Below are 26,522 nucleotides of genomic sequence, written 5' to 3'. Positions count from 1 at the left end.
TGCCATGCTGCAGCAGTTGTGATAAGTGGCACTTGTGTGGTGTGATGTTTCCTCTTCTGTTGCTGCCCAAAGGCACTTCAAACAAATTGTACATGTCATCAAGAAATTAACTGTTTCCTCAAGTGGGCAGAGTTCAGTAAAAGCAAATGTTTTAGTTTAACTGTTCCCCTCATTAAGTACAAAAGAAAATTGCTGCACTGGATTTTGTTTCAGGGCTTTTTGAAGTGTTCTTTATACAGATCAAAAAAACGAGAGGGGGAAGTCATGGGAATGAGCTTTGTATTTGATAAGTGGGAACTGTGGTTCTAAACAGCCAGTAAACCTACCTTTTTTACCGTGTAACCTCTAAAAGTTTCAAGAACTCATAGATGGATTTCATTCTGTTTGGCAAAAATAAATAAGTAAAACCTGTTTGGTTTTGCAATTCTGTAAAAAGAATGAGGGCAGGGAGGAAAAAGTTTCAGAATAATTTAAAATGTGTATATAATGGAAATCATGTTTATTTAACTGTAATCGAAATTACAAATCCCACCTTTAGTACTAGAGACTTTCATACCTCGCTGACAATTAAATGATAAAGCAAAAGAGGTGAACGCTCTACAAAAATCTAAATTAGAAATTCTCATAGCTGCCTCCAAAAGAAGAGGAAAACATCAAAACCAAAAAAATTACTACTCAGTAACCAGAGGGGTCAGTCAGAGCCAGCTGCGGTGTGACCTGTTGTCCAGTAGGAGCCAGCAATCTGAGACTGGATATTCTGAGTATCTTCAGTTTCACATGTATATTTTAATTGTCACACAATACACTGATCCAAACAAATGCTTTCAATAGCCCATAAAGTATGTTGAACAGTTAGTAATACCTGCATTATTATATGAGGACCAAACATGGAAACTCAGTAGGGTAATTATGTTGTAGTATAGCATGACTACCTGTTCATTAGCAGGTTCTTTTACTAAAGAAAAGTGCGTCCATTGATTAGAAAAAGTTATAAGAAGAAGCTATGTGAATTGAACTGTATACTCTAATACTCATGTCCCTTAAAAGGATGCATGCTGTAATGTATTTGCTACTGGTTTTCTATTCCCAGGTTGTTCCCCTTTCTCAGAGAAGCGGAGTCCTTGAGTGGTGCTCAGGGACGACTCCCATTGGCGAGTTCCTTGTGAATCCTCAAGAAGGAGCTCACAGTAGATACAGGCCAAAAGACTACAGTAGTCTTCAAGCTCACAAGGCTATGATGGTGAGTCACAGTAGGAAAAGAAGAATCTGTTTCGTTTCATGTTGAGTAGAGGTTCTTTAAATTGCTGATCTTTAAAAAACAAAACAAAACATTGGATTTCATATCAGCGTAATGTAATAACTGACAATAGGGTGTGAGATTGAATTTATTGATGATATCTTCAGGTTTATCTGACAACAATCTGGAAACAGATATTAAAAATATTAATTATGAATTAAATATCTGACATGAGAAAAAACAGACAGTGGTTGAGCCTCCAAAAAAATCTCTTTCCAGATGAGAACACTATTGAAGTTTAGAATGGTTTTCGCAGAGGCCTGGCAGATTTAGTTATCTTCCAGAATTAATTTATTTTTATCAATCTTTTTCCCATGATAATGAAAGAAAATAACAATTAAAGAACTAAAAATATTTTAAGTTAGTGATTAACATGAATGCTTTGAAGTTTCATTACAACTGTGAGAGAATGGCACAAACATTTGGTATCAGAGTAGAGCAAGGTGCGTTTCCTTCTAGTTCTTTTTTTTCCCCTGCCAACTAATTAACGAACACAAAAAAAAATCTCTTATTTATTTGTGGTTTGAAGGATGCCCAAAAAAAGCATTTTGAGGAGAAGTATATCGTCTTTATGGACATCTGCAAGAATTTTCAACCTGTGTTTCGCTACTTCTGCATGGAAAAATTCCTGGACCCAGCTGTTTGGTTTGAGAAGCGATTGGCTTATACTCGCAGTGTTGCTACATCCTCTATTGGTACAGTAAAACAACTGTAGTCGTTCTGTTCAAAATGATTGTCCCCATATTTTCAGACCTTGTGCAGGTTTATTCACTTCCATAAAGAGGAAAATCATACCATTTCAGGATAATGACAGTTAAGCCAAGTCGCACTGTGACAGCTTCCCTTACCCAGTTTACTGAAACTCTTATTCTAGTTGTAGGGGTGTAGGTTGTAGCCATGTTGGTCTAAGGACATAGGCAGACAAGGTTTTTTGGGTGAATCTGATATCTTTTATTAGACCAACCTAAATAGTTGGGGAAAAGAAATTAGCAAGCTTATTCTAGTTGTTGTATTCAAAAGTCGGGTTTAGATTTTGGCTTTTTTTGCTTTTGTAGGTTTTTCTAATCTTGGAAGATTTAAAATAACATTTCCCATTTAGGAAATATTAATTCCTCCCCTTGTGTTTTTAGCAGAGTTAAGTCTATTAGAGGTGCCAATTTTATTTTCTTTGTCTATTAGCATTGTTTGTAACGTCTGAAACAAGGTGCTCAGCTTGAGCATATTTCTAGTTAACTGCTGCTGATGAACCAGCATGGAAATGCACACATATTGGGTTTTTAATGAGCTTTCATCAGTTTGATGGCTTTACTCTTAAATTCAGGGTGATTCAGTTTTAGAGTTAAATTAAATATTCACGTTCTGGAAGATATTCAAGAGAGTATTACATAGATTATGAGTGTGTGAATATAGGTTCTGTTTTAAGTTTAAACTATGTTAAAGCATCCCTGGTTTATATAAACATGAATACTTCAAAATATTGCTTATATGAATAGAATGAGTTCTTGGGCAGCAGGCCGGCTCAAAGGCCTGTGACTGTTCAACTATAGCACGCAGCAGAGATGGTACTTTTAACCCTAGAGGACTATCACTAAGCTCATGCTTTACACAAATGAAGATTGTCTGTACTTCGAATTCATTCTACTGAATGCCGTATTGAGTATAGTATCAGTATCATACAATACAATTGAAACATATGACTGTGAGGCCCATTTGTGAGTTAATGAGTAACTAATAGAAAACAAAAAAAAAGTATCATAAAATGCACCTTGAACAGTTATTTTAAAGCGTGGGTGTGTATGGTGGCATGTGACACTTGTAAAATACATTTTTGGCAAACTGAAGTCTGTTAATATTTATCATAGTATTTCTTAGTATATTATTTGGCAAAAAATGAGGAGGGACCTCTCTCTGCAAAACGGGGGGGCTAATTCAGGTTTAAGAGCTCTACTGAGTGTTAAAATTGTTGTATTGTTGTTGCATATCTGGTTTCTAACTCAACCAGTTTTGTGACTTTATGGCTATGTACAGACATTCAAAAAGCCTGAGGCAGAATTGATCCAAGTTGTGTGGTTTTCTGCAAGCAGCATAGTTTCGATCGGTAGCAAACAGAATACATATTCAGCTTTTGGGGGATAGTGGGGGTTTGGGGGAAGGAGAGCACTGCCAGTCTATATGTGCTGAATTTTTGTTTGGCCAGTTTCACTTGTACCTGTAAAAGCTTAATGTCTGTACCTGGCCTATAGGACCACATGTCCATCAAAGGGAAGGGGCAGAACTCCATTAAAGCAGGTTTTCTGCCTAAAAGTTCCATCAGGAACTTTTATCCCTTGCATCCAGTGCACCGTTTCTGTTGCAGACACATTGTATGATATTTATACGGGCTACTCTGTACTGGTACTATTAGTCTGAATAGAGAGAGTGTATTACCTGCTCTCATTTTTAACTTGTTTACATAAATCTTCTTAGTCAGCTTTTTCATGTTTTTACAAAGATGAATGTGAAAAAAAAGTTTTAGTGATTACATTTCATATGAGATGATCTTTTTCAGTTGGCTATATACTGGGACTTGGAGACAGACATGTTCAGAATATCTTGATTGATGAGCAAACTGCAGAACTTGTACACATAGATCTGGGTAAGTGGAGCAGCAGGGAGAAAAAAGCTTTCTTTTTCTTAACTTAAACTTTTTTGTAACATTTCACTACATCTCTTGCTTTAGGAGTTGCTTTTGAGCAAGGTAAAATCCTTCCTACACCAGAAACAGTTCCTTTTAGATTAACGAGAGACATTGTGGATGGAATGGGCATCACTGGCGTGGAGGGAGTCTTCAGAAGGTAAGCAGTGTGTGATGTCTGTTGCCTCTCCATGCTTCTGTGCCTCCGTGCTTCTGTTTCAGCAAAGCTTCCCTGATTGAGAGAGAGGCCCCAGTTTTGAAGGACTGATTTTTGGGGAAAGGGTCATGTGATTTGCATGTAAATGCAGTAGTTACTTTTAACCATGCCTACTATTTCATGTTAGTAAATGAGGATAGAAACTTTGAAGCTTAATAAGACATTTCTCATCTAATAATTTTCTTTCCACTAAGAGCTACTCTTCCTCGCTGAATATCCCCTTCACCCACAGCAGTCTGGTAAATGACCAGAAAGCAAACAGAATTTCATCTCTAAAGTAAAAGCTAAAATATAATTGTTTTAAAGTCAATTAATGTATTAAGTTGTAATCTTAATGCTACTAATCTATTACTAGAGTGTTTCTGAGGCTCTGGAAGAAGTCTTCTGTTACAAGGTCAACACTTAGTCCTGAAGTCTGTAGCAGCAGCATTGAACTACCTCTGTATTGTATAGGGAGAGAGCGTTAACCCACTAGGGACCAAAAACTATCAGGCACGAACTTTGGCCTGTAATTTAGGTTGTTTCTAACTAGTGGAGGACAGAGGTTCTGGAACAGCCTTCACTCATAGGAATAGTGGGGGCAAATGATGATCTAGGTAGTTTTGAAATGAAACTTGCTGAATTTCAGTGGGATTATATGACACAGTTGCTTACCACAGAAGAAAACTCAATTTGAGGCAGATGTACATGATAGTTTTGACAGCACAGCTCTGCTGATTACACTTCCTAGCGAATATAATAATGCCAACAAAACTCTTGCTGCAAGTAACTTTGCTGACAGAAGAGAGCTTCTGTTGGTTTCGTCTGTCAGTAGTTCTCAAACCTCATTAGGCTCAAGACACCCAGCTCTTAGTTTGACTTGTTTTTTGACTACAGAAAAGTAATAGAGCAATTCCTCAGAAACACCATAACAGGTCAGAAGGTTTTTAACACTGGATTCTTACTGGGTTTACCTTGTGAATTATATTTACATTCCTAGAAGTGCTCACATTGTGTGACACCCCACAGCTCCCTGGCTGAGAATTACTGGGTCATGTTGTCTGGGGAGCTGGTGTACCTGCAGTGGCAGAAAGGCCCTTTTGTCAGCATGTCTGGCATGTTCATTATAGGGCTGTGCCAACTTATTGCTGTTGTGGCAGAGGCTTTGTAGCATGGACAAGCCCTTGGGGATGCAGGAGTTCCTGTCTAGCCCTATGTGCATTTTCTGTACTATAAAATGGGAAGCATCAATAATTACAATCCTGCTTTTGAAGAAGGGTAAAAATACAAATGACTTATGTTTTAAGAGGAAAAACTCAATATTACCATAAATGGAAGGAAGGCCAAAAACATCTTTAAAAAAAAATCTTTTGTAGGTGCTGTGAGAAAACGATGGCTGTGATGAGAAATTCGCAAGAAGCTTTGCTAACTATTGTAGAGGTAAATGATTTTCATGCTTCCTGATGAATAACTGAAAGAAAATTGTTCTTTCTCTCTCTATATGTTGAAATATGACTGAAATAACCAACTGCGTTGAATCTTTGCTTTTTCCTATTGGATAGTTCAATGGAAGTGTCTAAAACTGTTCATCTCTAGCTTTTTTTTTAAACTGTCCCCAGCTCACGTTTTTTGTGGCAACCCTTTAAGGCATTAAAATTACAAACCTGTTCCTTCAATATCTAAGGCTCCTAGTCAGAGAAGTATGTAGCACTTCTAACGTTCGTAGTGCTGCATGTCTAGTAAGCAAATGTACAGTAGAACATCTCTTAGTTTACTGAGTTTTTTGCTCTGGTAGTTGCATGCTAGAGCAGAACCTAGTATTTGAGGTATATCATAAAGCACCTGAACTGGAAAAGAAGTGAAACAACAGAATTGCTTAATAGTTTCAGTAGGAAAAAAACATGAATTCAATAGGTGCTCTAGAATGTGTACTGAAAAGGAGAAACGGGTTAATCAATATAAAAAAAGATCGACCTCTTTATTGAAGAGGGAGGACAAAGGCAGTTGGATCAGAACTGAAGCTCTTAGAGTATCAGGGGATGGGTCAGCAACACGCTTTTGCTTTGTGTTCATCTCTGTTTATTTGCTGTGTTCTGTCACTACTGGATTAAGCCACATGCAAGGGTTCTACTCTCATGTGGACTTCCGCTGTTTAATTTCTCTCTTCCTGTTAAGTCATTAAACTAGCTATATTTAGGATTTTAATACTTGTTTCCTTCTTGACTAGGTACTGCTGTATGACCCCCTCTTTGACTGGACCATGAATCCTCTGAAAGCACTGTATTTGCAACAGAGACCAGAGGATAAGGCTGACATCCGTACCACTCTAAACGTTGATCATCAGCAGTGTAACAGAAAAGCCAAGTAAGGGAGTTATTTCTTGCCTAGCTTTATTCATAGGTGTTAGGCTTGGAAGGGACCTCAGTAGGTCATCGAGTCCGACCCCCAGCGCTGGGGTTAGATGACCCCAGTGAGGTGCTTGTCCAGTCTCCTCTTGAAGACCGCCAAGGCAGGGGAGAGCACCACCTCCCTTGGAAGCACATTCCAGATTCCGGCAATCCTTAGTGTGAAGAAGTTCTTTCTAAAGTCCAACCTAAATCTGCTCTCCGTCAATTTGTGGCCATTGTTCCTAGTTACTCCAGGGGGTGCCCTAGTGAACAGAGCATTTCCTGTTCCCGGCTGCCCTCCCCTGATGAGTTTACAGGCAGCCACAAGATCACCTCTCAGCCTTCTCTTGTGAAGGCTGAAGAGATCTAGGTCCCTCAGTCTCTCCTCGTAGGGCCTCGTCTGCAGGCCTCTGACCATACAAGTGCCCCTCTTCTGAACCCTCTTGAGATTCTCTGCATTCCTGTTGAAGTGCGGCGCCCAAAACTGAACACTGTATTCCAAGTGCGGCCTGACCAGTGCCACATACAGGGGAAGCATCACCTCCCTGGACCTGTTCATCATGCATGATAAAGCGCGGTTAGCCTTGTTGATCGCTTTGTCACATTGATGACTAATGTTCATCTTGGAGTCAACAATGACTCCAAGATCCCTTTCCAATGCTGTGCTGCTGAGAAGGTCCTCCCCCAGCCTGTAAGTGTGTTGGTGGTTCTTTTTGCCGAGCTGCAGCACTTTACACTTGTCTTTGTTGAACTGCATCCTATTTCGTTCTGCCCATTTTTCCAACCTGTCCAGATCCACCTGGATCTGTTCCCTACCCTCTGCTGTGTTAATTTGGCCCCATAATTTGGTATCAGTGCGAACTTGGACAGGGTGCTCTCTATGCCCAAGTCACTGATGAAGACATTGAATAGCACCAGTCCAAGGACCGAGCCTTGTGGGACTCCACTGCCAACATCTTTCCAGGTTGATATCAACTCGTCCACCACCACTCTCTGGGTGCGTCCCCTGAGCCAATTTGCCACCCACCTGACTTGTAATCATCTACATCACAGCCTGTCTTTCCTAAAGTTTTGCATCCTCTTCTGGCTGCACACTGTTTGATTCTTTTTCATTTTTATTTTTCTGGCAGTGATCAGAGTTTTAACAAAGTGGCAGAACGTGTCCTGATGAGGCTTCAGGAGAAACTGAAAGGTGTAGAAGAAGGGATAGTGCTCAGTGTGGGAGGACAGGTGAACCTTCTAATACAACAGGCCATGGACCCCAAAAACCTCAGCCGACTCTATCCGGGGTGGAAACCTTGGGTATGATCTGGAAGTATCCACTAAGTTGTAGAGCAAATAAGCCTGTTTGATTCTTGGGGAAAGAATATCGGTTAGCATTTCATATGGAAATTTCTGGAATATAAATATGATCTCAGAAGTGATTTTGTAGGTTTATAAACAGTTTTGAAATCAATGTTTAATTTCTTTAATGAATATCCAATTATACTGTTATTCTCCACAACTGTCATCAGGATAGTGTTCTGGTATTCCTGTGCTGTACAATGGAAATTTTGTGACATTCAAGGAATGGTTATTCCTCTCAAACTAGGAATTAAGTGGCTTCTACATGTAAATCCTTTTATAAAACCTTGAATTCTTATTATTAGTGTTTGGCATTTCCTAAAACTTGACTCAAACTCAGATTACTGGTTAAGTATCTCTACACTCTTGTATATTGTTTTTTAAAATAATAATAAGACTGTATTATCTCTACTGAGTGGAATCATCGTAAACTAGAAAACATGGAATAACCAAGTGCATTTATAAAAGAAGCAGCACTATATCTTCAAGTCTGTTGTGCAGTGGTACTTGACAGAATTCAAAACAGACCTAAAAAGAGCTTCATATGCACGTTTATTTTTCAGACTAATAATGCTGCAGCTACCAATGAGAGAACATCATCACTGCACAATGCCTTCTTGATAAATCATCTTTGAGTCAAGTACATTTATAGTGCTGCTTTTTTGTTCCTTTTAGTTTAAATTATATTGGCATTTTCTTTGCATAAGCAAGGATTTTCACAGCATTAGCAACAAAGTTAGCTTTGTCTTCTTCAAAAATGTACTATGGGCTGACCCAAAAATATGCAGCCTTTCAATATCGGAGAGAAATACAAAATTTTAAAATTATAATGTGAATACATAACTTGTTTAATGTGTACAGTTTTATTTTATATATTGAATTGCATGTCCCTTTGTTTTTTTTTAAACAATCAGATAGTTAATGAACATGCACAAAGCAGTAATCTCTTCAGACAGTTGTGTCTATATTATACTTCTTAAAATCCTGCCTGAAATGTTTAATGTTTAAAAAAAATACAACTAAAATATATTAAATTTGACACAATCTCTCAAAATCCTGAGGTTGGACTTCAGCATTTCACTAACGTTAGTTTGTCTTGCTTTTATCATTTCAATTTTTAAGTTTGTTACATTTTTTGTCAATACTTGCACAAATTTTATTCCTTAATGCTGGTAGAAATGGAAAATGAAGGCGGAATGAAATTATCTTCCTATAAGATGTTAATTTGTAGACTGAAAATGAAATAGGTCAAACGGAGCATGAACGTTAATGGTTTCATAGGAAAGGAAAGGGTCATAGCTTGCAGCCATGGGTAATAAGTAGGAAAACTCTGAACAGAAAAGTGCTGATGAAGATGTAAAACAGTTAATGCCTAAAGTTAGGCTCCTCTATACATGTTCTGATTTTCAAATATGATTTCTATTGGAGTTGGTAAGTGCTCAGCACTTCTGACTCAAGTATTTTGTAGGGAGTGTTTAGGTACTAATTTAAAAAAGAAAATCTTGGTCACTGGCTGTATTACTTGAACTTTATTAACGTTCTTAAAAAAAGAAATCACTGCATGGGACTTCTAAATCAATGTAGGGTCTAGGTCCAATGCGTAGAGAAGTGTTAGCCCAGCAATTATTAGTATATGTTATCCCCATTGAACCTGTTACATAGAATTATTCTTTAAAGGGACAGTTTCAATTGTTTGACCTAAAATTTAGATTTTGTATTGAAAAACAAAAGAAAACAAAGAAAAAAACTATTAAAATTTAACCCAAATAAAAAAAATGTTCAGCTTCAGAGAGAATATTTAATTATTCCACTCCAGTGTTGTGAACTTAGTATTTTATTGAATGAAGAAAAGAAAATGAAACTAACAGTCTATTTTACTGTCTCAGATAAACAAAATAGGAATAAGAAATATATAAGTATTTTGAACTGAATATAGTTAGTATGCAAGTATGACTGTCATATTGACAGTTTTCCTTTTTAAGGAGGAATACCTAATTTTGGCATGTTCATACATAATACATAGTGTTTTTCCAGAGAACTCAGCTGTTAAACTTAACGTTACAGTGAAATTACCTGTCTCAAGCCATAATAATACTCTTATGACCAGGGATCATCAGGCATTGAGCTTTCTCTTTGCACGTTTTAGTACTTCTTCCTTTTTAACGGTCAGAATTAGAGACTGATATTGTAGTTAATTTCTAGCATATGCAGGATAAAAAAGTATGACTTAATATACATGAGGTGGGAGAAGGTATTTTGTTCTGAACATTTCACTCAAATTCAGGTCCAGTAACCTTGAAACTAAGGCTGTGAACAGATTTGCATTTGTAGCACTACAAGTGCCACAGCATCTTGTTGCACTATGAAGGGTGTTCCTATTTTCAACCCCCACCATCTCCCCTGCAGCTGGAGTACTGCAAAATCTGTTGTCACTGACAAAGACTGGTGGCCATCAGTGCCTGCTGCTGGAGTGGCAACAGCAGCCCCTGTTGCTGCAGCAAACAAAGCAGCAGCCCCCCAGTTTTGGCTGGACTGCAGCTCTGCTCTCTACCAGGTTGTTGTTAAGCCAAATGCACTCCTCCCTCCCTCCCACCTTGGAAGAGTAAAGCACTGAGATGCTTGGAGCAAAAGATCCTCTGCAGCGCTACATGCAAGTGTACAGATGTTACTTGGGGGGCTGTGAGGTACAGCACCAAGGAGAAGTTCCCATTTCAAGCAGGAGCATGGCTGAGGCACTTGCACCATTTTTGTAGCACCATAGGCAGGGTGCGCATCTGTATGACTGCTTTTTGTAGTTCAACAAGTTTGTATATAAAACTACAAATATAACATCTGTCTATGACCTAAGATCGCTTGATACCAGAGAGCCATATAAGAGTTGCCTATATTAGCACTCCAGAAATGTGAGAATACATATAAGTCTGTATCTTTTACATTATAATATTTTCCTGGCATGCACATTGTTATATGATTGTAAAAAATGAATTTAACATGGACTGTTTCTAAGGAATATTTTAGGCCAGGGGGAATCTATGACAATGTGAAGTAACAGGGATGTTAAGATTTTGATTTGTACTTTTTTACAATCCAATGCAACTTAGTTACGTATGGGAAATGTGTTTGTGTGCAGTTTCTGTTGGATAAGTGTCTAGCCTCCAAAACTGGCCCCCTTGGGGATAGATCACAGATTTAAATGAGTTGAGACTGAACCACTATTAGAGAAGACTGCTGCAGAACAAGGATTGATCTCAGCAGGCAGAAATGCGTGAGGAACTGATAACTTTAACCACCAGTGTTGTCAGTCTGAAACATTTCATGATCTCCCAAGACCAACATAAACATCAGGATTAATTTCCCAATGAAAGTTAGTTATGTGATTTTGTTATATGATCCCATGAAACTTTGTGTATCCAGAGTATGTACAGTATATTTTATTGAAACCCCACACCTATGTGTTATAAATCACTTTTTAACATCCCAGAAAGTTATGCCTTTAGAAAATACCGTTTGCAGGTGGTGATGAAGTCTATGCTATGTTATCTATTCTGGGCTACTGATAATATTCTATGCAAATATAAATGTGCTACACCTTCAAGAGCTATATTACATAATGTGCAAAAGTGTCAATAAAGACATCTTTCTTAATAATGGGTGCTAGTAATAGCTCACTGGAATTTAATTGTGCCACTGTGGTAGATGAAAGTATGCATACTATTATTATTACTTTCACGATTCAAAGCTGAAACATAGTATAAACCAGTAGTGTCAGATTCACCTGGGGCCCCAGGCCAGATCTGGATGTTAGGGCTTCTTCTGGGCTGGATTTATTCTGGGGTGGCAGTGGCAGCAGCCACCACAGCAGCAGTGGGGCAGGAAGCCACAGGCCAGGCAGCTGCTCCTGTGGTAGAGGTACATATGCAAACACAGGCAAGGCAGCCTCAAGGTGGCTAGAGTAGCTAAAGTCCATGTCCACCGGGCTCCTTGATTTCACAGCAGGGCACACCCACCACTGGCCACACATACCACCAGCCACACCCCCGGTTTAGCACAATCTGTATTACGGTATTAGCAAAATCTGAGCAATACATCTCTAAATGAAAACACAGATCCCAAATACAAAAATATACCTACACAGGAAATTATAGCCTTAAATGTCAAAATGATGTTTTTATAAGTTCTTTGCTTCTAGAACAGTAACCTTCAATATACTGTGTTTACCTAAATCCAAAAGCTCCACTTATTAGGGGTGCACTGACAGAGATTTTTGGGGCCAGTACCAATAGCCAGTTTTTAAGGAGGCATATCAGCTGATACCAATCTGATTTCCGATACCAACCCAGCAACTTGAACAGCTGCTTGTAGCTGGTAAGTCTGGTGTGGTGGAAGGGGAGGGGGAAGGGAAGGGGGCTGGTGGTGGGATAGATCAAGGTCCCTGTGGTGAAGGAGTGGGGCTGGGGCAAGCGCTGCCCAGCCAGGGTAGGGTGGATGCAGGACAGAACCACGGCTAGTCCAGTGGCTCCTGCTGCTGCTCCCACCACTCGTCCAGGAGGGCACGGGGGATGTGTGCCCCCAGATTTGCATGGGGTGAGCTGGGGCCAGGGCTCCACCAAGTTCCTCCCAGCAGAGCAGGGCTGAACTCCAGTGGGCAGTGGCAGCACTGGGAGGGGGCTATCCCAGCTGGGGTGGGGGGGCACACTACTCTGTCCCTGCCCATCCATGCATACCTCCAGTTAAAAACCCCTATTCTAAAAGTAGGATTAAACTTAGATGGTGATCACTCACTGTCTTTTCTTTTTTATCTGTGTTTAAGTGATAAAACCCAGCACACTGGAACTATAGTACTTAAAAAATTCTGTTGTGAGAGAGGTGGGGAAATGAATTATATTTTCCTCTGGGATTCACACAACTTTGGGAAACCAGCTCATCTGTACTATTATAAAATATACCATGGTAGTATTGCTTTATTTTTTTCACTTTATACTGTACTGTTGTTAAAAATAAAGAATAAATATAGTCTGATTTTCTATCAGTGAAAGATTTTTCTGCCTCAGGTATATTATATGGACTAAATTATGCCCCCTCCACCCCCTTCACAGTATGAATCACAATTGACTTGCTCTGGAGCTGCTCATAACTGCAAGTGACACCAAAATTTGTCCCTGTCTGGTCATTCTTTGTAGTATCTAGTCAAGACTAATCAGTTCATTGTCTTAATATGCTACATCATAGTCTAAATTGGTGATTCTTGACCTTTCTAGACTTGAGGCACCCCTTGGAAAATACCAGCCCTTTGTTTTCAATTGCTTTTTGCCTACAGAAAAATACTAGACCAATTCTGTTGTGAAGACCTCGGAAAGACCACAGTCCAATTTGAAATCTCTGGGCTTCTACTGTATATTGCATGGAAATGTTTCCACACCTAACAGTGCTTACACTGCTTGGAACACAGTGGCATCATTGAAAGGATCTCAAGGCACCTGAGGGGTGCCAGGTCAGCCTGGTTAAGAAGCATTGGTCTAGACAGAGTATGCATAGCAAGACTGACTTGCTTAACTCAAAGACCCCATCAAGAGAAGGCTGGTTCTCTCCTGACTTGAGAAGCCTTGCCTGAATACAACAGTTCTGCTGGTTGAATTGGAACAATTTAGTTCAGCTTATGTACACCACCATAGGACACACACCAGCTATAACTACCTTACATCAATTTAGCTTTGTCAGGCAAGGCCCAATAAAGTAGTAACAAGTGGTGAGGAGACTGCAGTAGGGACCGTGCAGTCCTATCTATGGTAGCTGAGAATAAGACAAACCAACAGAGCAAACCTGACGTGTTCTGTCACAATGCAAATTAACCTGCTTTATATAATGCATGAAACTGAATTCTAGACTCCCTACACTGAGTGCTACTATTGCTCTTTCTTGTGTCCTGCTACTGCTCCTTCCCTTCCAACTCCTCAAGGGAGCTGGTGCTGTTTCTACACTCAGTTCTCCAAAAGCCTATGAAGTAACCTACCTTTTGACTAGTAGCTTGTCAATGGTTAGGCCAATGGTCCTCAATCTTTCTAGAGCCAAGACACCCCTTGGAAAATCCCAGCTCTTAGTTTTTACTCATTTTTTGACTATGGGAAAAAATAGAACAATATTTCTGTTGCAAGAAACTCAAAAAGACTATAACAGGTCAGAATGTTTTTTAAATTATGGATTCCCATTTGAAATCTCTGGATTTAATCTTGTGAATCATGTTTGCACACTCAACAGTGCTAAAATTACATGGCACCCCAGCTGAGAATCTCTGGGTTAGGCTTTCAGCAGCCTGGATCCCCCACCACTTCAGCAATTGCCTTCCGTCTCACTGAAGCAGCAATATCCAGTTGATGTTTCTTTATAAGTGGTAATGGCCATCATTAACTAAAGGCTCTCCAAAACTATCATTTACATTTTACAGTTTAGTATAACTTTTAGCAAATTTAGCATGTAAAAAAAAATAGCACCTTCCCTCTGGGAGTATCGCTGGAATAATCCATGATGCACATACATGTTGCATTATCTAAAATATCTTTCCTAAACAAAGGCATTAATGACTCAGTAATCAAGTGATCCAGTTGGTGGGAGGCTCTTCTTAGCTGTTAGAATGTGCTTATGTTCTAAAATAAGAGGTTTTTTTTAATGTTAGCTTCCACAGTGCATGCAGCACACCCTGGCTTAAGAAGAGCTCATTATTTTGGTAATGGGCTTGCCAACCTGAATATAATCTTCTAGAAAACCTTTAAAATATTCTAATGTTCACTGGGTAAACAAAAAAGGATTTTTCTTTATGGAAGGTTCTTTTACAGAATGTCAGCAAGGTGTGTTTTTGTAAGGCTCAAGTGTTTATCCTAGACAAGCTGCTGATTGGTATCTGTGGCAATTTCACCGTATGCCAAATACTTTCTCTTGTATCTAGAATCCTGTAAGTCTGGCTATAGCCAAGTGCTATAGAAACACACACACACACACCTTTTTCAGCTGCTCTCCTTCCCCCTGAACAGATTCAATAAAGAATATAGGACTAGAGACAGCTTGGTCTCAGAAGTGCCTATGGTATGTAGGCAGAAATTTGACGTATGTTCCAAGGAGCAATTAAAAAAAAATAAATAAATAATATTCCCTCCCTCAATATTCACCTATACTCAGGCACAACCTCCACTTTGAGCTGCCAAGTTTCCTAGGCACCTACGCCTGGGCTTCTGTCCATGATCAGATGTAATCCAATTTGTTACTGTGACAGGGCAGTAAGTATACCCTGTCACGAAATGCCAAAGAAACAAAGGGGAAAAGGAAACTTACCACGGCAGTGAGCCTGGACAGGGGAAAAGCCGTGCAGGATTTCCTGGATGTTAATTAATACAATCAGCTGGGGGAGCTAGCAGGGCAACAAATGGGAAGCTACAGCCAAACACATAGCTGATCTGCACAGGAAGTTAAAACAGAGGCAACTGAGCAATTTGGTCTCTTCTGGTGAGGGGAGCAGCACAAGGGGAAGCTTGTGGGAGCACCCAGAGGTGCAGCAGTGGCATGTGACCAACCAGGAATCAGCAAGAGTATTCTGCGGACAGACTTACCAGAAGAGTGGAGACAAAGAGGGAGTTGCCGCATCCAAGCTGGTGGGTTTGAGTCCAGCGAGTGTAGAGTCTTTGTTCCTGAGACCTGAATAAGAAAAAAAGATGGATCGGAAGTGTGAATTTTGGGCGTTGGCCTGGGATAGTCCCTCCCTGAAGCAAAAGGGCGGTGAGATTATGTGACTATATTTGAGACCCGGGGTGGGGGTGAGCAAATAACGTGACAAGAGGTCAGTGGCAAGAGACCAGCTGCCAGGATATTAAGCAAGGCAGCATAGTGATTATGACTCCCTAGGGGACAGCTTGTGAGATCAACGCTGAAACACCTGGTGTGCTAAGGACAGGGTATAGGGAGCTGGTGGAGCCCTGTGAAGAGGAGCCAACCTGCTAAATTGCAGAAATTAACATCAGATTTACTTCTCAGAACTGTACCCGTTTGGTTCCTTTCCATCCAAGTCAGGGGTTGTCAACTGGGAGTACTTGGGGAAGGCCCTAAGGGGTATGCACAGGTGGGTGGGTGGGTGGGAACAGAGTGCCATCACCCACCACCCTGTGCTGCCACCTGCCAGGAACAGGGCTGGGGCAAGGCGAGGGCAGCAGCACCCCTCTGTGGGCTACACAGGCACTGCCCAGCCGGTTAGATGATGGGGGGCAGAGTACAGAGTTTGCATGCGGTGGCAGCCACCATCCACCACCCCACCCTGCTTCCATTTCAAGCTGCGTTCCACCCCACCCCCCACTGCCAGGGGTACACTTATTAAAAAAAGGTTGAAAACCCCTGATCTAAGTAGTGGCAGGCGAATTTAAAGGAGACCATCTGGTCCAGAGAAAGGGACTGCAATTTGCTTTTGTGGCATGGCTAGGTCTTCTGCAGTTACCTAAACACCTATCTTCTACTGAAACTGCACTGTAATCCAATCTGGTGCTGGGGAACCACTGGATAGCTAACAGCACAAGAGTGATGGGGACAGAAGAGTGCAAGAAAAACAGTCTGCCTCTGTAATAGATGTAGGCTGCTTACAAACTTAAAAAAACCCCAACAAAACAGCAATTTAAACTTGGCTCACCCAACATCTGTATAGATCAGGTGTTTCAACAGGGCTTTTTGGCACTTTTATCTAATAGCTGATTCAATCATCTGATCTATACAGATGCTGCAGAGCGGGGTTGAACATAACCCACTGCCTCTTCTGGTAAAGCACTTTTTTTTTTTTTTTTTGAGGGGGAGCGTTCATGTCTGTTAGCAGCCTAAACCGCACCCCCCCAAGTGGGGAGTCCTCGCTTCTGCTCTCTGCTGCCAGGGTTATTTCTGTTTTTCTGACTGACAATTGTCTAATGCAAAATTTGTGGGTAGCATTGGAAAAATATTTTTCCCTGAGCATAACTTATACAAAAAAAAAAAAAAAGTGGTAGAAACTAAGCATAGAACCCCACTGCCATGTTTACAGTGCGAGAGCTAAATTGTATTTCATTTATCCAAACTACAGTTAGAGTAACTTACCCCTGTAGTTGTCGGAAGTGTTGCTTGTTGCAATTTCCTTCCACTGTCTCATATATCTAAACATGTGAAAGGAAAAAAAGCATTCAATTTAATGATTCAGTAATTACCCAAATCTTGAAAATTAACGTAGTGTTAACTTTATCTTATCTCAACCAGTTATTTGGAAAGTTAAACATATCTCCCAAGAATCAGGGCCTCAGTATCAAATACTTAGACTTAGAGGTGGGAAGCTTAAGATCTTTCATGGATAATAAAGTCCTTCAAAAGAAAGAAATGAAAAGCACATGCTTACTCTCCATAGTCAAGTATATTTGTCCATTTCAATAATTCATCCACTTCCCATTCCATTACATCCTGTCCTCTTTCTTTCTCAGTGGCATCAATAATGCCGTCTGCAGCTCTCTGAATTAAAGTTGTAATGGTAGGGTCACCTGTTTTGACCCACAGGCTTCCTGAGGAATACCTAAAACAGTGAAACAAATACCTTTTACTGTATACTGCTTAGAACAGTAATTGCTTTCTTACTGAAGATGGTGCTATATCCTAACACTGTCTCTCACCCTAGTAACAGGCTTATTATGCACATGAAGAACTTTACTAAATCTAAAAACCAGTTTATAGGAACACAAATATGTGAATAGAAATATGCACATTAGTCATCATTAACCATTTATATGGCACTCTGATTTAACTGACATCATAAGGATGTGGTAGGGTCACCCAAATACCCTGCAGAAACCTACTACCTATAGAACGGAAACTCACAGCAATCATACACCCTCTGGTGCCACGTATTCAACGCTGGGACCTATAAGAAAGATCATAAAACAATTCTACTTCATAAGGGCCATACCTGGAGAAAAATAAATATTCTTTATCCACCCCCACCAGTGGCTTTTAAAGAACCCTCAAGCTCATCTCTCCCTCCCCCAGCCCCTAATCAACAGCTACCACAAGGAACAAGATGCTGCCTAAACAATATATACAAAAACACCTGCCAACTTGCTTGCTGCTAATACAATTCATACACCCCACAATGAAGCCATCGGAATTCATGGATCCACCACATCTATCACAGCATGTGATAAATCTCACTCAATACACCAAATGCCCTCATAGGAGCTATATAGATGAAGTTAAACACTCTTGAATGAGCATGCAAAGAAAAATGTTGAAGGACAGAAATATCCAATCTCCAATAGAAGAATACTTGTCACAGTCCCCGTCTTCAAACAATGGACCTGAGAACAAAAATTTGTAACCTAGTGTCCAGGAAAGTTTACTGGACACTAAAAGCCTTGAACTAAACACAAACAGTCGGCTTACAGCACATGACACTTTACCTTCTCCATCTGCTAACGTGACCATACTTCATGGGTAATAATAAATATCTTCCCTTTGGAATGATCTTTTTTTACATAAGTTTTTTTTTTTTTTTTTTTTTTTTTAATTTAAACTTTCTTTTACTTGGTTTATACCTACTTCTAATAACTTTGGTTCACGGGTTTACTGCCAACTTTCCTTTCTTCAAGTAACTATGCTCATTTACATAACAGCTTTAAACTAAAAATCACTGTTTTATCTGGCATTTAGCTTAAACTGTGCTAGCTTTTTTGCCAGACCTGAGGGAGGGTGCATTGCATCTACAAGCTTGTCTAATATCTCTCCTAACTATCAACCTGGTCCCATAAATGACATTACCAAACAAACCTTGCATCTTTCTTACGAATGGACAGAATTTACAGACTTAAGCTTGTGTATATCACATTTAAAGGTAGACTCCACATTTTTGGTTCATCATTTTGATATCAGCTAAATAGATCTGTTCTTCTAAAGAAAATTTTACAAAAATACCCCAAAGATCACCTCATAGACCACACTGTGAAACAACTTCTGAGATGTTTGACAGTGTGGAGGAACACTACACAACAATTTGTACACTGAATATCATATGTAACAAAGACAGACCTTTGCAGCAATCTTTTCAGATGGTTCCATAAAACAGGACCTAAAAGAGAAGTTCTCAGGACAAGATTCTCTTCAGGGAGACATGAATTTCTTTGAGCGATATCTTTTATTGGACCAATTGTGTAGTTGGGGTAGAGTTAGACAAGCTTTTGAATGCAAGACATTCTTCTTCATGGCTACATCATCTCCTGAGATTTTTACTTAGGTCAGATTGATGGGGCAATTGGTTTGTTCATTCGTTTGGTGTGGTTTTTTTGTTTTTGTTTTTTTTGTTTGTTTTTAAAACTTTCTTGCTCTTCTATTCTCTTACGGCACATTGCAGGGTGGGTTCTTTTCACTGCAGGGGACTGATAAACTGCTGATGCCCTTGCCTCTTCTAGTCTCTTCCTAAGGCACATTCTAAGGCTGTTGAGGAGGTGGGTTGATTTTGTTATACTAAAGCTTTTTTGGATATGGGTGTTATTGAGTGTTTTTGGGCTTAGATGCATGTGAAAGGCCAGAGTCTCTGTGAACCTGTTTGCACAAATATTCATTACATGACTACTTGTGATTGCAAAGGGTGGGGGTCAATGTTCCCTTTCAGCTCTATGTTTCTCTATTCTTTTATGTTCCTGTGTTAGCAAGAATTGTCATGTCCTGTTTCACAGTTCATTCACAATGCCTTCTTCCTTTATTTTCTTGTCTGAGAGATGTGACAGTGTCACCTTGCAAAGGTATTTTCAGGCTCTGAGAGGACGTGAGGTGTGGGAGGAAAAAATGCTAACTAAACTGTTAGTTATTTTTAGTAAATTATTTTGCCTACCTTGGATGCTGATCACCTCTCTCACCCCACTGACATTGTCCTGTAAGGAAGACTGAGACAGCTTCCTCAGGATTGGTCCTCATTTTTCGTATCTTTTTGCTTTTTTTAAGAAATCACATTGCCTGCAGTACAAGTGGATGTTTCCAGAAACTAGTCATCCTGATTGCAGTTTTCCAAAGTGCCTACAACAGGATTGGACTATGCTGAATGTGCCCTGGACTATCCAATTAGCCCCCAAAATATGAGGTTGGTGCCAAAAAGCAGTGTTAATGGAAGTTGCTATTATCACTATAATTTTTTCTTGACCATTATGCTACCAGCTCACTTACTACACCTACAGGAACAAACTGTTCCAGCCCCATCCAGACCCAGGAGTCAAGTAGATTATAACTCCTAAAGGTTGAACAACTAGATTACCCTTTACTATGGCATCTGGCCAATAAGACAACCATCTGTCTCTAACACACTCAACTTCACTACCTATCATAGACCAAATTGGAAGGAAGAGTCCAAAGGAAAGAGAAAAGTAGGCAGGAAATCTAGCATCTGATGCATAGACATTGAAAGAGCACTACCTAAACAGGTCAGAAGCAGACAGCACAAGGAAAAAAAATTAACACGATGAGATGGTCAGTACAAGATATGCACCAACAAATAATCTGTATGTCATCAGCAATGAAGTACCTCTTAGAGCCTGCAACACTGAGAGTTGTCTGGATGACACTGCAAGCCCTGTACTACCCACTTAGTCTGCCTTCCTGTTCTTACATCCAGCAAGGTGGCATTGCTTTGAGTGTCTTTGAAAACATCAAATCCAATTGGCAGAACCTCAGGTAAGACAGCTTCATTTGAACCCTTTCATTTGACAACAAAGCTTAGGACCAATGTTAACTTATTTTTTGCTCATTTACAGAACACTACAGACTAGGGTATTTATAATGGAGCCCACTTATACTTTGTCAACAATGGTAGTGAGAATATCACTGGGTAATTTCAACATTCAGATCCTACAAGGCTGTAGATTTCTTGAATTTTTTTACTTGTCTATCTCAGACTCTCTCATGCCTTCTCTTGGCTTTCCTATAGTATCTTGAGGCTTGCAGTTTCTGTTCTGCCACCTAGAAGTACCTACTGGCCTCATTCAGACTGTCTCCTGGGATGACAAACTTCCTGGAATCTCTATATCCAGGAGGACTTACTCCATGTCACATGTCCCACACAACCATTTGTATACGGGCAGTCCTCAGACTTGCGACACACTTGATTCCTGAAAAGTGTCTCAGGTCAAAACATTGTAAATCGGAACCAATTTTCTCATAAGAAACAATGTTATAAATGGGGGATTTGTTCCTGAACCAAGGCCCGATACCATATTTTCCACTAATAATACCCCATAATTTTGTACTTGATCCATTATAGATGAGTAATAACTACATTAATGTATTTATATTGTAAATAGCAATCATATTGATTTGGAAGGACTTCTTTGAGGTAACTTTGCTGGACTTTTTGAAGGGTTCTTTGTTTCAGTTTCTGAAGGGTTCTTGGCTGGAGTCTTTTCAGGAGTCTTGGCTGCTTTCTTAAAGGAAGTGTCCAAGGAAGTTTGGACAGATGTTCTCCAGGGAGGCGGGTGACACAGCGAACTTGTTCGCTGGTGTGGCATCACATCGGATCAAGTGTTGTAAAGTTGAAACTAACGTCAGAAAGTTGAAACAGGGTGTCAATTTATAAATGTTGTAACTTGAAACGTTGTAAGTTGAGGAATGTCTGATCTTCAAACAATGTGTCCAGATAAAAGACATCACCACCCCTCTACAAAACATTGCTTTCAAACAGTGTCCATGGACCTTTTGGCTCCCAGACAAGAAAGACCAATGGACTCCAGCACAGCCAGAGCATGCTTAAGGACAGCAGTATTCCACTCCCAGGGCAAGGAGGTGAGCACACAGTGAATCATTATCACAGTAAGCTAGTCTCACTTATTGACATGCTGGTTTTTAAACCTCTCCATTCTTTCCACTATCCATTTCTGACACCAGACCCAATATTAAGAAAGGGCTAAAAACTTTAGCACCACTGAGGGAAAAGCTGATGCACAAAGGAGGTAACAAAATGTATTCTTCTAAGCTGTAAAAGCTCTAAAATAGGCTAAGAAAACCTTCTTCCTATTAGGTTCCACTGATGATACCAAATCCTACCCCAAGTTTCCAGTCCTTGCTGCTAAGGTGATTTATTTTTTAACCAATGATTGTCTAAATGTAAGGTAGATAAATAATCCCAAGAACAAACAAGAGGGGCTTGACTTCATGATCTAATATTTAGAGTACTCCCTTGCTGTCAGGATTATTTACCCATTTTAGAGTAAAATAATCTTTGAGTGAAGTGGGTAACTAGTATTTGGAACGGGGCAGAACAGACCTCTGTGGGCTCAGAGTCACAACCCTCTTGTTTGCTATCTTTCTGGCTCCATGATTCTTGCCTTCTAGTGACCCAACTGCCCGCAGAAGTGTAGAGTTCTAGCCTGTTCTAGCTAAAGCATTCTCCTGGAAAGCAGGAAATGTGGATTCAAATTACTTTAGGATGAGATGGACCCAGAACTCAGTTTCCTCTTCAAGGGCATTAACAACTAAGCTACAGGGTAAAAGGCAGATGGCACAGTAGCGTAACTGGGGCATTAGTTACAGTGCAAGCTAATGGACCCTAGCTAATGGAATCTGGATGCAGCACTGATTCACAGGGGGCCCTGTGTTACAGGAGCTTGTACTAAGGCAGCAGCAGCTCAGGCAAAAGGAAGTAAGTATTCACTCTCCCATGCCACCCAAGGTGCCAAAATTTAAATTTACACCTCTGGGATTACACCAATATTACCCTCTTTCTTTACTTTATAGTGAAACCAACCCTGCTTTCTTTTCATTAGATGCACTAATGCAGATTTTCCCAAATGAACTGAATGCCATCAGCTGGTTTTCCCTCTTAGCAAGTCAGACCAAGTTTGATCCCAGAGTTATAGAAGTGCATAAGGCTGCCCACTGCCCAAATGGCAGTTACGTGCATCTTCCTACATGGAAGTATGCCTCTGGGTGTAGACTAGACTGAACAGAGAGAGAAGGGAAGACCTAGGTGCCCGAGAGGTAGAATAAGTGCAACATGCTTGAACTTTGATATATAAGTTTGAAGTGAGAAGGAGCCAAGTCACAGTTACTCTAAACATAGACTGTCTCACTCTGCCTGACTAGAAAACTACATCCAGAGGGAACACTCTTATCTGTGATCCAAATCAATAAATGGAAGGCATATACTCCAAGGAGGAGTATACCTACTTGGCTCACGCTTGCAGGGAAGCAATAAGAAAGGCCAAAGCAGATATAGAACTCAAGTTGGCAACAAAAATTAAGGATAACAAAAAGTCCTTCTTTAAGTACATAGGGAGCAGGAAGAAGGCGCAGGGTAACATAGGGCCGCTACAGAATGGATTAGGGCAACTCGTAACTGACAGGATGGAAAAAGCTGAGCTCTTAAATAATTTCTTTGCTTCCGTTCTCCTGGGCACGGATACAAATGCACCTCCCAATGAGTCTTTAGTCTGGAGTGAGAGTAGTACCAATCCACTAACGATTAGCACTAACCTAGTGAAGGGGCACTTGGAAGGGTTGGACGTATTTAAGTCAGCAGGCCCCAACGATCTTCACCCAAGGGTACTAAAGGAATTGGCCGATGACATAGCAGAACCACTGGCACAGTTGTTTGAGCGCTTGTGGCACTTGGGAGAGGTCCCAGAGGACTGGAAAAGGGCCAACATGGTCTCTATCTTCAAGAAGGGAAGGAAGGAGGACCCGGGTAATTATAGGCCAGTTAGCCTCACCGCTATTCTCGTTAAGACCTTAGAAAAAATCATAAAGGATCACATTTGCAGGGGGCCGGCGGGTAACACAATGGTGAAGGGCAACCAGCATGGATTTATAAGCAGGCAGATCCTGCCTGACTAACCTGGTCTCTTTTTATGACCAGTGCTTAGATGCAGGGGAGGAAGTAGATATTATTTACCTGGATTTTAAAAAGGCTTTTGACACAGTGTTACACACAATTCTTACAAGTAAACCGAGTAGCTGTGATGTGGATTTTTTGACAGTAAGGTGGGTGAAAAACTGGCTTATGGGACGCACCCAGAGAGTGGTGGTGGATGGGGCGGTTTCTCCCTGGAGGGATGTGGGCAGTGGTGTCCCCCAAGGCTCTGTCCTTGGACCAGTACTGTTTAATATCTTCATCAGCAATTTGGATGAAGGTGTTGAAAGTACCTTGTCTAAATTTGCAGATGACACTAAACTATGGGGCATAGTAAACACACTGGATGGCAGGGAGCGAATTCAGGCAGATTTGGACAGACTGGGGAAGTGGGCAGATCAGAATAGGATGCAATTCAACAAGAATAAATGCAAGGTGTTGCACCTGGCCCCTGAGGTGGGGGGGGGGGGGGGGTTACCGTTCTGAGCACAACAACAGTGGAAAGAGATCTCGGAGTCCTGGTTGACGCAAAAATTAACATGAGCCGCCAGTGTGACGAGGCAATAAGCAAGACTAACCGCACTCTTTCTTGCATCAGCAGGTGTATCACGAGCAGGTCTAGGGAAGTGATAATTTCCTTTATGTGGCATTGGTGAGGCTGCAGATGGAATACTGTATCTAGTTTTGGGTACTGCACTTCAAGAGGAATGTGGATAACTTTGAGAGGGTTCAGAAAGGGGCTACTCGTATGGTTGAGGGCCTGCAGGTAAGACCCTATGAAGACAGACTGAGGGATCTGAATCTCTTCAGCCACCGCAAGAGAAGGTGGAGAGGTGTTCTTGTGGCTGCCTACAAACTCACTGGGGGGCAGCCAGCAGGGAATAGGGGACACTCTGTTTGCCAGGGCGCCCCTCAGAGTTACCAGAAATAATGGCCACAAATTGAAGGAGAACAGATTTAGATTGAACATAAAGGAAGACATTCTTTACAGTAAGGGTTGCCAAAATATGGAATGCACTCCCAAGGGAGGTGGTGCTTTCCCCTACCCTGGAGATGTTCAAGAGGAGATTAGACAGGCATCTGGCTGGGGTTACCTAACCTCAGCTCTCTTTCCTGCCTGGAGCAGGAGGTTGGACCCGATGATCTACCAGGTCCCTTCTGACTCTAGAAATCTATGAAATAAAGTTTGCAACCAGAACATCTGCACCCTAATGGACAACCCTAGTGAATGACTGAAGTGAAGGACAGCACTAGAGGCCAGAAAATTTGCACAATTTCATATTGCTATTGCTGCACTTCATGAGACTAGACATATTAGGCATGGTGGTGGCTACCCTTTCTTTTGGAAAGTGTCAGGAGGTGATGTGACTCCACCAGATTGTTGGTTAAGACATTAAGACATGGCTACCCGTGACTGGTATTCGGTGATACAGTGGCGGAGGAATGAGACCTTAACCTGCACTATCATGCGGACAGTGCGTGATCGCTAGTAGCCTAACCAATCAGAAGTTGCCCCTAGAGTGTGACTGGCCAGACCAGCATGCTGAAGCCTCCAGAATGTTCCATCAAGGGGGGACGCTGATTGGCTAGGGAGTCTATAAAGGGAACTGCGCGCCTCAGCGTAGGGTTCCCAGATGCTCCCGAACTCAGGAAGACAGCATGATCACCTGTCTTGTCTGGACAGACCCCTAGGCCTCTAGCTAGATTCCTAGCATAGGCTACCACAGCTTATAGCTGGACCACACGCTATCTGGAACGCCCTGTGTGTTGCCCAACTAGGCATCATACTTGTACTGATAGTATTTTCGGCTGCAGTCGACCTTCACGATTACACCTTGCTTGTTACTCGCCGCTACCCATCAGTTGTTCGTTTTTCTACCTGCACCACGTCGCCTGTGTCTACCTGCCACTGTAAATAGTATTCAGCTCATTAATCATGTTGGTTTGTAAGTACATTTATGAATTTTCTTCACCTACGACTTGTCGCACTTTTTCCTCTCTCACACTTGGCATCCCCGAGCGTGTCTGGGTTGGTGTCACTACTCAGTGCCCCACTCGACATGCAACTGAGGCCATTTTCCAAACACCATCCTTGAATTATGGCCCACATGGCGACGAGGATGGGCTCGCCGAAGGAGCGAGAGAGGAATAATGCCCAAAATTTAAGATCCTCAAAAAGTGAGGAGAACAGGGTTGATTATGTATCGTTAAACTGCCCCTGGAGGGGCCATCAACGGCCCCTGGTTGAGAGTACCACTGACTTGCAAGATCATGCCTGGTACCACCAAGCTGTAACAGGCCCGATTAAAGGGTACTTTTCTGCAATTGCCGCTGCAAACTCCAAGGGCAAGAAAGACTGGGCCGTGGAGGGCCTAACTCCAGCCGCATTTGCCTGCCTAATGTCGAGCCCAGCAGTGAGGTATCGGCCTTATGATAAAGCCCAAGACGTAATTCCCTTTATAACACCGAAAGAAATCGCCGAAAACAAAGATAAGGACCCCAGGCGAGAATATGGGCGATGCATTAAATATGTAAAAGAAAGTAGCAGCCATGCCACGCCGTCGGACAGATTCAATTGCCCCACTCTCCGTGAGGAGAGCAGAGAGAGTGAAATCCTGATGGAGCTCAGGGAACAATTAGAGGAAAAGGGGTGAGAGTCCTCCCGGTGGAAATGTGGAGGGGAAAAATGGAAAAAAGGAAAAGTTATCAATATAATGTATAGAACAATAACTGAGCTCTTAAGACTTGCAGCGAAC

At 41.1% G+C, this 26,522-nt stretch overlaps 2 protein-coding genes across 6 annotated transcripts in view; one reads left to right on the top strand and one right to left on the bottom strand.

Annotated features, from left to right (window-relative positions):
- LOC102387373 (serine-protein kinase ATM) overlaps window positions 1-7,899 on the top strand; it is a 57,562-nt gene extending 49,663 nt beyond the window's left edge. For both annotated transcript variants that reach the window (XM_025214106.1, XM_025214107.1), the window contains exons 36-42: window positions 1,091-1,240; window positions 1,827-1,992; window positions 3,846-3,932; window positions 4,017-4,131; window positions 5,544-5,607; window positions 6,395-6,531; window positions 7,685-7,899. In XM_025214106.1, coding sequence (XP_025069891.1) covers window positions 1,091-1,240; window positions 1,827-1,992; window positions 3,846-3,932; window positions 4,017-4,131; window positions 5,544-5,607; window positions 6,395-6,531; window positions 7,685-7,862 — 897 coding nt within the window. In that variant the 3' untranslated portion in view covers window positions 7,863-7,899. The remainder of the gene's footprint in view (window positions 1-1,090; window positions 1,241-1,826; window positions 1,993-3,845; window positions 3,933-4,016; window positions 4,132-5,543; window positions 5,608-6,394; window positions 6,532-7,684) is intronic.
- The window catches only part of CUNH11orf65 (chromosome unknown C11orf65 homolog), a 55,305-nt gene continuing 28,965 nt past the window's right edge, over window positions 183-26,522 (bottom strand). Inside the window, exons 8-11 of one of the 4 annotated variants that reach the window (XM_025214111.1) lie at window positions 17,287-17,457; window positions 16,995-17,050; window positions 15,497-15,581; window positions 183-1,309 (exon numbers count right to left, since the gene is read on the bottom strand). In XM_025214111.1, the coding sequence (XP_025069896.1) occupies window position 1,309; window positions 15,497-15,581; window positions 16,995-17,050; window positions 17,287-17,457 (313 nt within the window). In that variant the 3' untranslated portion in view covers window positions 183-1,308. Of the gene's footprint in view, window positions 1,310-4,072; window positions 4,204-11,676; window positions 11,797-13,911; window positions 14,015-15,496; window positions 15,582-16,994; window positions 17,051-17,286; window positions 17,458-26,522 lie in introns of those variants that run through there. The other 3 variants (XM_025214108.1, XM_025214109.1, XM_025214110.1) reach the window with 3 other exon arrangements.

This window comes from Alligator sinensis, unplaced genomic scaffold (genome assembly GCF_000455745.1).
Source record: "Alligator sinensis unplaced genomic scaffold, ASM45574v1 scaffold702_1, whole genome shotgun sequence".
Classification (NCBI taxonomy): domain Eukaryota; kingdom Metazoa; phylum Chordata; order Crocodylia; family Alligatoridae; genus Alligator; species Alligator sinensis.
This window is presented reverse-complemented; position numbering and strand designations above follow the sequence as displayed.